The sequence below is a fragment of the Equus quagga genome, chromosome 1 (genome assembly GCF_021613505.1).
Source record: "Equus quagga isolate Etosha38 chromosome 1, UCLA_HA_Equagga_1.0, whole genome shotgun sequence".
Classification (NCBI taxonomy): domain Eukaryota; kingdom Metazoa; phylum Chordata; class Mammalia; order Perissodactyla; family Equidae; genus Equus; species Equus quagga.
Window position 1 is genome coordinate 83,098,273 of NC_060267.1, and position 14,393 is coordinate 83,112,665.

The 14,393-nt window shown below is 54.7% G+C and overlaps 1 protein-coding gene and 1 long non-coding RNA gene across 6 annotated transcripts in view; one reads left to right on the forward strand and one right to left on the reverse strand.

Moving 5' to 3' along the window:
- Positions 1-14,393, forward strand: part of DAB2IP (DAB2 interacting protein) — a 194,479-nt gene that overhangs the window by 110,244 nt on the left and 69,842 nt on the right. For 4 of the 5 annotated variants that reach the window (XM_046655211.1, XM_046655201.1, XM_046655221.1 and 1 more), the window contains exon 3: positions 119-249. The exons of the other annotated variant lie outside the window; for it this stretch is intronic. In XM_046655211.1, the coding sequence (XP_046511167.1) occupies positions 119-249 (131 nt within the window). The remainder of the gene's footprint in view (positions 1-118; positions 250-14,393) is intronic. 5 annotated transcript variants of the gene reach the window in all.
- The window catches only part of LOC124236346 (uncharacterized), a 33,064-nt gene continuing 24,620 nt past the window's right edge, over positions 5,950-14,393 (reverse strand). Inside the window, exon 5 of the long non-coding RNA XR_006887704.1 lies at positions 5,950-7,154. This is a non-coding gene — a long non-coding RNA (uncharacterized LOC124236346). The remainder of the gene's footprint in view (positions 7,155-14,393) is intronic.

Below are 14,393 nucleotides of genomic sequence, written 5' to 3' on the forward strand. Positions count from 1 at the left end.
CCCGCGCCCGCCCTCGGCCGCGCGGCCGCCCGAGCCAGGGCGCGGGTCCCGCCGGGTCCCGGGCCCGGCGCCGCGCTAACCCCGCCTCCCCTTCCCCCTCTTGTCGCCCCGCGCGCAGGGCTTCCTCAGCCGCCGCCTCAAGGGCTCCATCAAGCGCACCAAGAGCCAGCCCAAGCTGGACCGCAACCACAGCTTCCGCCACATCCTGCCGGGGTTCCGGAGCGCCGCCGCCGCCGCGGACAATGAGAGGTGAGCCCGCCGCCCGGCCGGCCGGCCCGGCCTCCGCGCGCCGCCGCCCCGGGATGCGCCCCGAGGGCGCGGGGACAAAGCGGGAGCCGGGGCTGGGGCGCGCCGAAAGCGGGAGGGCGCCCCACGCCGCCCCCCGGCAACTTGTGGGGCCGCCTCGGACTGGGGGGCCCGACGGGGGCGCCTTCTCTCTCCGCTCCGGGCTGAGGAGGGGCTGCCGAGGCTCCGAGCGAGGCCGGCGGGAAGTGCCCTCTCCGCCGGCAAGTCGTGCCTCGCCTTACCGAGGTGGGCATTGTTCCCTGGGCGGTGTAGTGCCCGGAGCTGGGGACAGAAGTGGCGCCTCCACCCCCAGGACCCATCCTCGTGCCTCTGGAGCCCCTGGGTGTCCCATACAAAAGGCATTTACTGCTAGGTTTTGCTGAGACCCAGTGGTGAGGCAAAGGGTGAACATCTGGAGGGGAGGAGCAGGGGGCTGGGCCGCTTAGGGGGCACATCTGCTCTAAGTAGGGCGCGTGCTCTGCTGGGGGCTGGGGCGAGCCAGCGGGCAGTGCCCGGGCCCTGAGCTCAGGGGCATTGCCGAGGCGGGCGAAGAAGGGCCTGGTCCTCTCCAGCTGGGGCCGCTGCTTCCCTCCCTCACCTCTCCACTCCCAGGAGTGTCTCCTGTTTCCAGGTTCCTTCTCCTGGGCAAGCCGGGAGCAGGTGTGGAAATTCCAGGGGGAGGTGGCTTGCGGGGCAGAGGAGGAGAGGGAGGAGGTGGCTGAGCCCGCCGGGAGTCACCGGCAACAGAGCAGGCTTCAGCTCGCAAGGGCAAGCCATCCTGTCCTCGTGCTAGGGCACTGGGCAGACACAGTCTCTCCGGGCCCAGGTCCCCTACCTTAAGCTGTGCCAGCCACGGCACCTTTCCACTTGGGCACAGGCACAGTGATGGATTCCAGCGCCAGTTAGAACGTGTCCCAGCTCAGCTTGTGGAGGTGAAAGAATGGGAGGGCACCAAGGATCCTTTTCAGCATTCAGCCCGGGCACCTCAGGCCCCTGGCATCTGCCTTCGTAGGGCTGTGCCCCTGTGTGTGATTGGTGAGTTGGCTCTCACTGTAGGGCAGGCACAGGTAGAATGAAAATGTCTCTCCCCTCCCCCTTGGTTCCAGCAGCCAGAGCAGCACAAGTTATAGCCCAACTCCTGCCCAAGGTTGAGTGACTGTTTAGCTGACCCCTAGCATCTTCTTGGAGAGTACCCCCTCCCATCTGCCCGTAGAATTACTAGACCTTTAATTTCCATGAGCCCGGAGCTGCTCTCCAATGCATCCCCACCACTGCCTGCAGCTGGTTTCCTGCCCCAGCTGCCAAGCCCAGCCCGAGGCAGGACCCTCAGCCTTTCTCTGATGGCCGTGGTGCCCCAGGGGACCAGGCGTGCCCTGGCAGGAAGATGCAGCCAGGCCAGAGCTCAGTGCTGGGTGCAGCCACTGCGTCTTTGAAAATCTCGTTTCCCATCTTTGTTATTGTCTGGGCGGCAGGCCACCCGGTCTGCTGCCTTCTCCCTCCGCCCGGCCCCCGCCTCCGGCTTTCTCCCCCAGGAACATGCCCTTCTCTGCGCTTTCGTTGGCAGGGGTCAGGACCTTCTGCACCCGCATGCGGGGCCTTGTGTACGTACCCCGTTTTGTGTGCATGTGTTGGTTGTCCGGGGGAGCAGGAGAGACAGCAGGCAGTCCAGCCTCTGAATGTGTCTGCCCTCCCCGGAGCAGACAGCGTGCATGCCATGTTTACCTCCCTCCAGCGGAGAGCCTGCACGGAGAAGCTGGGAAACGCTCGGCAGGCGACCCTGGCCGGAGGTCGGGGCATCGCTGAGATGACTTCGTGCAGGTTCTGCCGGGCTTGGCCTCAGGTCAGCCTTGCCACATGCTGAAGGGGTGCGGAGTGGGAGGTTGGGAGTGAAATTATAAGCCCGTTTATAGAAACGGTGGTAAACGGTAGCGGTTGGAGCAGAATGTCACTGGCAGTGGTGTGGAATTGTCTTATTAATTTTCTGTAAACAAAATCTGGCTTGGTGGCTTCTCTGGCACAAGAAGGGAGCCCAGACAGGCAGAGAGACTGTGTTTGAAATCCCTCTCCCCAACCTTGGAGCCTTGGAGGGCTGGCATCTCTTGATTTGCTTAGAGATAGATTTGTTGGCTACTGTTGGGGTGGACGGGCAGGTGGTTCTCCAGGGCAGTCTCTAGAGTCATCCTATTTGGAGTGAGTAAAACCAACTGTGGGCCCCCCGCAAAAGCTTATGGTCAAACCTGGGTGAGTGGAGAGGTGCCTCCCTCTGCTCCGCTGCGGTGTGGTTGTGCTGTTCAAGGCTGGGCGGACAGAACGGGCTGCCTTTGGCTTGACTTAGCAGCCAGGAGGGGGTTGAATCCTGGCTCCATGGGACCCCCACTGGGTGACCCAGCCTCTGGCTGGGGAGGGGGTAAGTGCAGAGACCCCAGCCTCAGTGAGGGGATAGGGGTGGGGGCTTCTAGGGTGGCATATGTGAGCCCTGGTCCCCGTGGTCTCCCCATGTAGATAAGCAGCACAGGGCACTGGGAGGCAGCCGCTTGGGTCCGGACTTGGGATGAAGCTGTCTGCTTCATGGCTGCTGAGGCGGCTTTGTTGCATGCTGGCTGCTGTGCTCCGAAAACTGCTGTGTTGGGGAGGTTATTTTTTGCGCTGGAATTCTCTCATCTGGAGGTTGGAAACCAGTTGGTTCTGCGCTCGCATCTTTCTGCTGCCTGGGAAAGGAGTCTGCCCCAGGTGTGGGGATGCTGAGCCTGGCTGGTTGGGAGAGAAGGCTGGGGTCAGGCCAGCCAGGGCTTGATGGGCACAATTGGGCTCTGGGGGTCTCCAGGACCACAGAACGGGTTTGAGTCGCTGTACTTATTTCCCTGAAATGGCCTGGGGGAGGTTCCCAGCTGGTCTCCAAAAATCCCTGAGCCCCTTGTCTGAGAAATGAGCGTCTCTCATTTCTTCTTTGGAGGTTTTGGAAATAAGCACCAAGGACAGGTAGTCATTTCTCCTAGATAAGAGAAATGAATGCTGCTCTTAGGCTTTCCAGGCGAAAGGTGTGCTGGCAAAAGCATTTTTGTTTTGTAGGCTGGAAATGTTGCCGCTTCATTTACAAGGCTGTTTAACGTTGGGAAAAGCGATCGAGGATGTGGCGGTTCTGCCTTCCCGGAAGATAATTTCCAAGTCATTCATTTATTTATTAATGTTCCTGAGCGGCTAGGAGGGTCAGCTGGCAATGTTGTCCTTTCCTCATCCTGTTTCTCCCTGAGACTGTTTCTGGGTGACTCTGGCCCTGCACACGTGCTGGGAGCATGCCTCCTCTGGCTCTCTACCTGTTCTCAACCCCTGTAGTTATGCCGAGGGGGCGGTAGCCTCCTTCCCATTCTTCCCAGTTGGCCTAGTGCAGAGCTCTTCCATAAACGGGGCAGCCCAGGGGCAGGTGTGCAAAGCTGATATGTGCAGAGTTAGACTTCTCACACCTGAAAGTTACTGATGGTGGGATGCCAGGCAGTGTAAGAGTGGGGAACGGGACACTTGGAAGTCGGGGTGGGAGCTCTCAGGGCCCCTCCACTGGCCCTGAGTAGGCAGCAAGCACTTTTGCCCCTTTGGGTGAGGCAGTCCCTGGAGAGGGAGAGGAAGCTTGATGAGAACGGGGGAAATGGAAGATGGGATCTGTTTTCCTGCCTTAGTTGTGGACAGTAGGTGCCGGAGGGGCTGGGCATCCAGACCTGGCTTTTCTTGCCCTCTCACTCTCCCCCTCCGTAGACAGTGAGGGCCTGGTCCTTCTCTGCCTTCCCTTGAGTGACGTCGAGATGATGGTGCAGTTGAGACAGTCTCCAGGAGTAATGGGAAGTATGTGATCTTTGGATTTGAAGCCGGGCATTCCTGGGGCAAGTCACTGAACCTTTTGGAGCCTCAGTGTGCACATCTGCAAAATGGACCTGATGATAACGTCGTTGGAAACATTAATATATTCAGCATGTGTTTAGTAGAAAGCATCCTGTTCAGTGCTGTTTCGTTGGCAACTAACACCAGGTCTTGCACATTTCTTACATGTTTCTAAAGTTTTATTAAATGAGTAATAGCATGTGAAAGAGGTTAGACTGGCATGTTGTAGGTTTTTAATAAGTTGTAATTAATATTGGTAGGGAAAATTCGCTTCATCTTGGTAAGCCTCAGTTTTCTTGTCAGCAATATGGGAATAAAAACAAGCAATCATGTGGTGTTACTGTGAGGTTAAAGAGAAACTAGATGTTGGTGTTCCTTGTAAGGTAAAGAGGGCTTTGCAGAGGATCCTTATTACCTTGAACACAAGAAATAGCCAGGCAGAGTGACCCTTGTTCCTGTCTACACCTGGGAAAGCAGCCCTCTCCTATATGTGTATTAAAAGTCAGTTTTAAGGGGCTGGCCCTGTGCCTGAGTGGTTAAAGTTTCACACGCTCTGCTTTGGCAGCCTGGGTTCACGGGTTCAGATCCCGAATGAGGACCTACTCCACTCATCAGCCATGCTGTGGAGGCATCCCACATAGAAAATGGAGGAAGATTGGTACAGGTGTTAGCTCAGGGACAGTCTTCCTCAAGCAAAAAAAGAAAAAAAAAAAGGAAGATTGGCAATGGATGTTAGCTCAGGGTGAATCTTACTCACCAAAAAAAAAAAAATCAATTTAAAAGTTCCGTGTTGTGTTTGGGTCATACTTGGTTTTCATTTAGGCGCTTAGGTTATTTATCTAGTTTTTCTTTATTAAAAATGGTGCTGGTATTTAAATCCTTGAATATTTATCTTTGTCTACTTCTCTGGTTGTTTCTGTAGGATAAAGTCTTAGAAATGGAATTAGTAGGTCAAAGAATATAAACAGCTTGAGGTTTTGGTAAAGTGCCTCCCCCGACCGAAAGCCTGTAATAATTTACCCTCTCCAATGATTTTTGAGAGTACTCACCTGTTTCCTCACCCTCAGAAACATTGGGTGTTGTCACTAAAACAATCTTTGTTATTTGAATAGGCGGAAGAATGGTATTTCGTTGTGACTTGCATTTCTTTGCTTGTTAGTGATTGAATATTGTTTTCCCGAATTGAATGGCCAGTAGGGCTGCTTCTTTTGAGTCTTGTCTATTCTTCTCCTTGGCCTTCTGAACATTCTCACGAGCCCCTTGCAGGATTCTTGGTTGCCTTGTTTGGCCTCCCTCAGCTCTGAGAAGCCCCATGTGGGTGGATCCTTGTTAAATGGGTCTCTGCCTTCCAAGAGGTATGGCAGGGGATTCATTAATTACCTACAAGCAAGGCTCATCCAGCTCTCCCCTCCCCTCCCCGCCTCTCCCCTCTTCTCCCCTCCTCTCCATAAGGGAATCAGATTTAATTCTTAATCCGATAATTATCATAAGGAGGCCTGGCATTTACACAGCACTGGGAGAGGTCTTCTGCCCTTCAGGGTAAGTAGACAGTGAAAATTCGCTCTTAGATTCAGGGAAACTGAGGCATCCAGTCAAAGGCATGGAGTTGAGCCCATCACAGAAGTCAGGCCTGTGACCAGGTCCTGACCTCCTGCAGTGATGTACTTGGAGCTCCGTGGGCACCTTTGGGGCAGGGGCTGACCGGAGCCCTGCACACGAGCACATGATTCTGAGCCTCATCTCCAGAGAGGGACGGGAAAGCCACAGAACACGACCCGGACATAGAGAAGAACCAATTTATTTTTTGCTTTCTCATTTTTATCACCCTCCTTTTAGATCTGCGGCTCCCTCATGTATCTTCCAGAGATCTGAGCTGGGCAATATTTTTAGGAACAGTGGAAATTAGCTAGTGAGAATGTGATCAGCCCCAGGCTGGGGTTTCAAAGGCTGGAGAAGCCTTTTTTCGTACAGGCGTCTGTGGTCGTGTGTGTGCCTGTACGTGCACGTTTTCATATGTCTTGCAAGTATGCACCTGCCCTCATGAAGGTGTGTGAGTGTGTTATATGTAAATGTCCTTGTCCATGTCTGTGCATTGAAATGATAATCATATGCCTAGCATTTGGAACAGTGCTTGGTACTTCATATTGGATTGGACCATATGAAGTGGCTATTTTTGTAGGTCAAATATGCACATATGGTTCAACCTACTAACTGCTCAATAAGTGTTGGCAACCATGATTATCATTGTATCTGTTTTCTTATATGTACGTGTCTACCAGTGTGTGTGTGTGTTTACATACACCCTCTTGTGCCTCGGGTGTAGTATGTTCTGTGTTTGAGATCTCACATGTGCACATCTATGTGCTTGTGAACAGTTTCTGTTTGGGTTTGTGGCCACTGAGCTGTCCAGTTTTGTGAACAAACTGCCCACCTTCTTCGGGAGACCCTCCCATGGCTCAGCATATACCCGGGCCCTCAGGACAGCAGCCCTCTTAATCCCCTCGTGCCTTTAGGTGCCAGTGGAGCCCAGGCCTGGGGTGCCAGGCCCGAGGGGTGCCATGGGGTCTATTGCCTTCTCCCAAGTAACCCTGACTGTTTCCAGGCCCCATGTCTGAGAATATGCAAATTGACTCTTTAATGGAATTCCTTTGCAAAATATTACTTGAGCCAGAAAGTTAATTACCAGGCTCTAATTAATGGCTATTTCAGAAGGCCACAGAAGAGAGCTGGAGATCATAGGGAGACTGAAAAGGCAGGAAGGAAAACATCCAGCTCCACCGGCTGGCTTGGTGACTTCTTCCCGGGTGGCAGGGCACACACAGCTTCTCACTTGCTCTGAGCTGCAACCCAGTCCCCTGTGGCGATGGGCTATGGGAGAGTGGGAAAGCACCGCTTGCATGAAGAACCTCTGGTGTCCTGGTCTTCTGGCCGTCAGTCCATCCATCTGTGAGGAGTGGCCTGGGCCGCATTCCCAGCTGGGGGGTGAGTTGTGTCAGTAGCTGTGGATAGCAGGACCAAGATGAGGCTTAGTCCCCCACCTCCAGCCCTCCGAGGCCTCCAGCAGCCAGGTGACATGCCCAAGGCCTGGGCTATTGAAGGGACAGTCACTGGCCACTCTACCATGAAACTGACCCATTTCCTACCCCTCCAGGAGTCTTTCGGCTGCTGCCTCAGGCCCCCGTTCCCCCTACCCCCCAAGAGCCTGAGAGCCTGAAGCAGCTTCCAGAAGGGCCGAATCTCCAGCAGGGGCCAGCTCCTCTTCGTGCTCCCCCTCAGTGCTCAGTGTGGAGTCACCTGTGATCATGCCTGCCCCCCTACCTCAAGGGACAGGCTGAAAGCCCAGGGGAGATTGTTGTGATGGAAATGATGTGGAAGTTTCCCCTCGAAGCAAGGGGTGCCAGGAAGGGTGGCCTATATTACTGTCCCCTCCTGAGATGGAGGGAGTCTCTGTCCTCTGTGGGCATGTGTGGGTGTGAACTTGTGTTGGGCATGCAGCATCTCACATGTACCAAGAGGCACAGCTTTGGCTCCCACCAAGTCTTGTCTACGGACCATACCACATGCCACCCAGGCATGCACATGTAAGAACCTTCCTTGGCATTTGGAAGGCAGGTCCTTGTGGAAGCCACCGGTTGTGCACCAGAGGTCCCCTCTGAGCAAGGCAGGTTGGGGGAAGGAGTAGGAGACAGGATCCCACCTGCCAGAATCCCTGGCAGCCTGCCTGGGAATACCCTGGGCATTCCTTGGGAAGGGTAAGAAGTAACCCCAAGGCTGGAGGTCAAGCCTGATCCTGGGGCATGCCAAGAATAGGACCTTCCTGACACCCCCACTTGCAGCTGCTCAGGAAGCCTGCATATGCCTGACCCCTGGGATTGTCTCCTGGAAGACCTCGGCTGATGGCAATGTGCTGGGGCAGGCTGGTTGGAGGCTCTAACAGAGCACTTTGTGCCTTGAGTAGGAGCTCAGGGTTTGCCCAGTGAGTAACTGAATGCACTTTGGTTTTCTAGGAGGGGAGGGCCCCCAGGGCAGCTCCAAGAACTCCTTAGAAGTTCCCCCAAAGGCAGCCTGAGCAGGGCTTTGCCGCCCCTCCCTCCCGCTGCCCCACCTGCTGCCACTGTACCCTGACTGCCACAGGCCAAGCTGGAGCCACACTGTGCAGGAGTCACAGGAACTCGGCTCTCGGGCCTGGCTCTGCTGCTGACTCAGTGTGATCAACCTGGGAAAAGCCACTGAGTCTCAGTTTTCCCATCTCTCAAGTGGGGCTAGTGGGGCAGGAATTGGCCCAGATAGAAGGTGGGTTTGCACATTTCCTGCATCACATGCTCTGCGGGGTGAGTTACTCCTAGTCACACCTCCGTTTTCTGGTGGGCAGCCCCCATGGGGTTGCTGAGGGGCCCTTCTCCAGCTGGCTCTGGCCCCCGCCCAGTTAACTCCGCCCAGTTAACCCCGGGACAGGCACTTGTCTGTTACCCTGACCTTTCTCACACCCTCAGGGCCCTTGTTTGCAGGCCGGGCCTGATTGTGAAAGAGCCTGCTGGGCAGAGATAGAGATGCCACCCTGGTAGCGCAGGCCCTAATTTGATGTGACGTTGTCGTGGGGAGTTTTCATACCAAGGGCAGTGAATTAGTGTGGTGTCTCCCTGTGCCCACTGACTAAGGGGAAGTTAATTTCATGCTCTGTCTTTTTGACATTCGTAATCAAAGCATTGTATTGCAGCTGCAGACTGTTAGCACGGGAAGGATGTGTGAGCGTCAACAATCACATTTGTTTGTGGCGGGGAGGCGCTGGATTAATAGCTTGTTCACAGCCCCACCCCCTCTGCTTCTATTCCCCTTCCTGCCCGCTTTCCCCATTTCTAGCTTCCCCAGATTCCATCAGGAAACTTGGTCCCAAAAGTGACTTTGCCTAAAACCCTGCTCTTGTCTTAGAAGCCAAGGACCTGGCCCCCAAGCAGAACTGACCAGCCCACCCCAGGAAGGATCTGTACAAAGAAGGGTTGCTTGAGACGCCTGATAAAATGCAGATTCTTGGGCCCCACCCCAGAACTTGCGAATTAAACTCTGATGGAGTGGTCGTGTTTCCCCAAAGTTTGAGAACCACTGCCCAGAGTTTGTTTCTTTTGCAGAGGGGCAAGAACTGTGTGCCAGTGACTTGCCTAGGCATTGCCCCTGCCATAATCTTATTGCTTCCTCATGGTAAGAGGGTTTCTCGTTTCCCATTTCACAGTTGTAGAAACTGAAACTTCAAGAGGGGAGTGTCACTGGCTCAGTCACCCATTGGGGGACCCCATGCTGAGGCCATCCTTTGCCTGCTTGATGCCTAAAATCCCCCACCAGCAGGCTGTGCCCTTTCTTTTTACAGTTGTGATGCCTTTTGAAAGAAATCTTCCCCCTCGAGGAGTGCCAGCAGCCCCGTCTTGTGCTTGTGCAGGGCTCCCCACTGTGAAAAGCTCTTTCATACCGGCACCCTGGGTCTGACCCAAGGGTGCTTGGAGCAGTCAGGGCGTTTATGACTGTGATCTGCCTTTTACAGGTGAGGTAGGTGAGGCTCAGAGAGGTGAAGGGGCATCTGGAGTTGGAGCTTGTCTCCTAACTCCAGGTCCAGTGTTCGCCCACCTGTGCCACCAGCGCCCGCTCTTCTTGCCGCCTCCCCAGTTACAGGTGGGGAAACTGAGGTTCAGAGAGGTGTAGTCACTTACCAGGATGGAGTGAGTGGCAGTAATGTGATTCAAGCCCAGGTCCATGGAGTCAAAGACCAGAGGATGGGACTAGCCACCATTTCACGGCTGAACCAGGTGCCCCTGGCCCCCACCTGGGAGTGGAGCTCTTTCAGCACAGCCTGGAGGGTCTCCGCTCAGGGGTGAGAGCTGTCTATGCGGAGGCCACCGAGGGAGGCCAGGCCAGGTGGGGCGTGGGGCGGGCTGCAGGCCCAACTCAGTTGTGGGAGGAGGATGGGGGTGGGAGGGGCGGGGGAGTCTGGGCCTGTGGGGCATGGAGCTGGAATTTGAACCTGTGGCTGCCTTACTCCAAGCCCCATCCCTCACCGCGTGTTGTGTAGGAGGTCTACAGGAGCTGTGCCTGCGTCAGTCACCCAGAACTGGTCCAGGGTCCAGCTCCACCGACTGCTTCTCTCTGAGCCTCAGTTTCCCCGTCTCAATAAAGCAGGAACTAAAGCTAGTATCTTGGGGCCCAGGGTTCTGGGATTCCTGGAAGGGAAGCAGCTAGCGCAGGGTGGTGTGTCAAGTCTTTCCCGGCCTTTGCGGCACTGCCTTCTGGTCATGAGGCCCCTGAAGCTGTGGAAGGAGGGAGCCTTGGTGGCAGGGATGTCTTTGTCTTTGCACTCTTCATGACTGGCTTCTCTTGTGCGGTGATAACACCACCACCCCCTGCCCTTGCATGGCCACTCGTGATGGACCGGGCTCCGCGCCTGACACCCTCTCATTCATTTTCTCCTTTTGTCCTTCTGACAGCCCTGTGAAGGACAGGTGCTCTTACCCTCCTCGTTTTACAGGGTATAAAAACGAGGCACAGAGAGACGGAGCAACCTGCCCAAGTCATACAGCTCCTAACGGGCTGAGCTGGGATTCAAACCCAGACAGTCTGGCCTCACTGTATAAACGCCCGCCATCAGCCACTATTCTGCATGGTCTCTGTACGCTCTGTTTTACAGATGACGTGCTCTGTCAGTAGTCACATCAGTAAACTCCCTGCCATTTATGAAGCGTCTCCTGCATGCCAGGCGTTGTGTGTTGTATAGATGTCATCTTTAATCCTCTTGGCTGCCCCCGTTTTATCCTGCCCCGTTTTACAGCTGACGAAATCAGCCTCCTCATAGGGGTAGGGTCACTTAGGGATTACCGTCACGATGGATTTAGAATCTAGGTCTCTGTGGGTACCCAAAGCCTGTCTGGTGTAGCAGCTAACAGGATGTGTACATCCTGTGGGCCAGGCCTGCTCTCAGCACTTCCCCGAGGGAAACTCACTTCATCTTCACAACAGCCGTGTGCTACACACTGTTGTTTTCTCTGGTTTACAACCAGGAAATGTGAGCTGCGCAGCTGGAATGGCAGACCAAAGATTCGAACCCAAGTAGCCTGACTCCCGAGTCTGTGCTCTTAACCACTGCACAGTACTGCCCTCTCCCTATTTTATGCATGAGGAAACTGAGGCTCCGACAGGTAAAAGCTGCTTGCCCTGAGTCAGATAGCAGATGAGTGGCCGACACGGGATTTGCACCTAGGTCTTTGCAGAGTGTTTTACTCTCTCCCACATGAGAGAACGTGGCAGCCACCAGTGGGGGCTGGGGCAGTGTCCCAAGGCCACCCAGGGCTCTGCAGGAGGCCATTGTGGGTGCTGAAGTCCTGAGGTGTTGGGGGGTGGCACTGGAGGCAGCCCTTCCTCCTGGTCTCAGTGGATAGGGTCCCCAGGATGTGAGGGCAGGGCCAGCTCTGTGACTGCCCCCTGCATTTGCAGTTGATGAGTGATTATAAGTGTCTTTCTCCATGGGCTCCCCCAGGTTCTGGACTCCCACACTTTTTCTCTTAGAGCTAATGAGCCACGGCTGGATTTGGATCAATTGACTTATGATGCTAGGTAGGGTGGGGCGGGTGGAGGAGGTCATGGGTAGGCTAACTGGCCTTGCACAGCACCTCCCCTTCCACCCCAGGTCAGCGTGTAGAGGTCACTTTCATCATTGCCCAGGAGAGTGAAGGGAAGACAGGGTGATGATAGCGGGCAGGGACTCCCCAGAGCAGCCTTTGTTCTGACCTGTGGGAAGACGGGTGAGTCTGGCGCTGAGACGCCCCCTAGACTGGCTGAGGGGGTCTCTGATGGTGCAGCCAGGCTCTTGGCTGACACAGCCCTCTGTGGACCTGATGGTGCTGGGCGCGTGCAGGTGTGGGGCAGGGGTGCCATGGCCTGGCATTCTGCCAAGAGCCCTGTCCAGCCTGCTTGAGGTGGTCTTGTCCAGTTGCCCTAGGCACGTGACATCCACAGTTTTGATGATGGTCGTCTATGAGGGTGGTGAAAACCTGCTCCAAGGGATTTCAGAGTCAAGGGATGGTGGAGCAGGCAGGGGATTTAGTGAGCAGTGTGTCCAGAGTTTCTGTAAGTCGGTGCCTGGGCTTCCAAGAGGTGAGACTAGATGTTTTCCTCCACAGGCAACGTGGGCATCCTCACTCCAGGGGAATCACTCTGTGATCCAGGCCACTGAAGGCTTGCGAGGTTCTGCAGTAAAGACACCAGTTTCACCTTCTTCAATCCAGGGCTTCCTGTCCCCCAGCCCCACCCCGGGAGCAGCTGTCGGCATTTGGGGAGGAGCAGTGTTCTGCAGAGTGTTCTTTGGTAAACAGTAATTTGAGGTGCTACCTCTCCTCAGAAGTGTGCTTTTTAAGAGGGAGCTTTGGAAGTCTTCCATGCCTTTAGGCCTACAGGATAAGCCCTGAATGATGGCCTTGCAGGCCAGCAACAGTATGGGGGCATGTTCTTTTGGAAAAAGGCATCCCTGGGTCCTCAGACTCATTCCTCAAAGCAGCTGCCAGCTCTCCTGTGTGTGGGACGGGACCCGGCTCTGGTCACAGCCCTCAGTGGGCCCAGAGCGTGTGAAGTTTAGTCTCTGTTTTGTGGTCTGGGTGGCTCCCTTGTATTCGTCAGCTTAGGCTCTGGACGTCCCCATCCCCCTCTGGACTCCTGCAGAAGGCAGCAGTCGGGCAGAAGCTGCCCACTGATTTGCATAATTGCACCGTCCCCTGAATAATTAATAAAGCTCTGTCCTTGCTGAGAGCAAAGTCTGCACCGTTATGGATGGGTTCGCCATGGATGGGTTTGCCGGAGCTCTTCCAGGGAGCGATGGTTTCTGGACTCCTCAGCCTTTCCTGGCATGGAGCCCCCAGAGAGAGGAGAGGGCACTGGTTGGAGGGGGTGTGTCCACACGGCGCTGGTAGTATCCTAAGGGGCCCTGCTGGTAGTGCAAGCAGCTTTATTCCAGGATCCACAGATGGGGGCTCGAGCACACTGATGATGTGAGATTCTGTATTATCCTGCTTTCTGTGGTCCCACAAACTCTTCTTCTCTGAAGTATCGTCTACTATTGTGGAGATTTAGCCCTCTTTTCGGGTAGCCTGGAGGAGGCACTGCTGACCCAGAGGGTAAGGCCAGTGATGGTGAGTTTCCAGGCAAGAGCAGGGGAGGGGGAACCATTTCTGCTCGAGGCCTTTCTTCTTCTATAATCCCTCCAAGTTTCCAGGCTTGTTAAGGTCAGGATTAGCCTGGGAGTGACTCCTATTTGAGGTTTCTAAGTCCCATTTTGTGCTGTTTCCTTGAAGTGAAATTTCTCTCTGGGGATCTGGGCTTATCTCCCTGTCATGCTAGCAAGGGAGGTTGAGGGCTGGGTCTGCACCTGACATGTAGTTGACATTGGGGAAGGTCCTGTACTCTGTCTAAGCCAGAGAGGTACTTGAAATGCCCTTGCTGTCTTCTCTACCTTCCCTAGTCATTTTCCAAAGCTCTCGTAGGAGTTTCTCAAATCGGGGTCCGCAGAACACACATTCTTGCAGGTGTTAATGGGCACTTGGAATGAGAGGATTCATAGTCCACACAGGTGAGGGAAGCATTCACTGAACCAAAGCAAGCAAGTTTCATCAGTGCTTGACTCCTGGGAACCTTTAATGTGCTAAAACGCTATCCTGCATCTGGGTGTACAAGAGGGTATATAGGATGCTCTGCTTCCCATCCACACAGACTGTCTGGGGTCGGCTTGTACATCTCCAGTGATGGGGAGATGCCCATGCCATGGCTGGACAGTGCCAACTCTTGGAAACCTTCCCCTTTCTTGAGCTGCCTTAGCCAACATTTATGTGGCATTTTATCATTCACCACTTGGCCCTCATACCAGCTAGGAAAGTGGGAGGGCAGGGATTATTCCACTTTACAGATAAGGAAACTGAGGCTTGAGAGGGTAATTATCGCACCCAAAGGCACATAGATGGTGGTAGAGGTGGTATTTAAACCCGTGTCTGCCAGCTGCATCTTCAGCTCTTTCCCTTGGCTACAAGGAAACCGTTTGCTCCCTGGGTAAAGGTCAGTATGTTGGCTGGCGTTGGTCCATGGGATCTTGGGGACCTGTTGCTCCTACAGCCCCCATCCCAGCTCCATGAGTTTCTGGAGTAGGAGGTAGGAGGTAAGCTAAAACCCTGTTTAATAGTCTTCCAACTGTGGGGCCTGGTTTGGGAGCCATACGC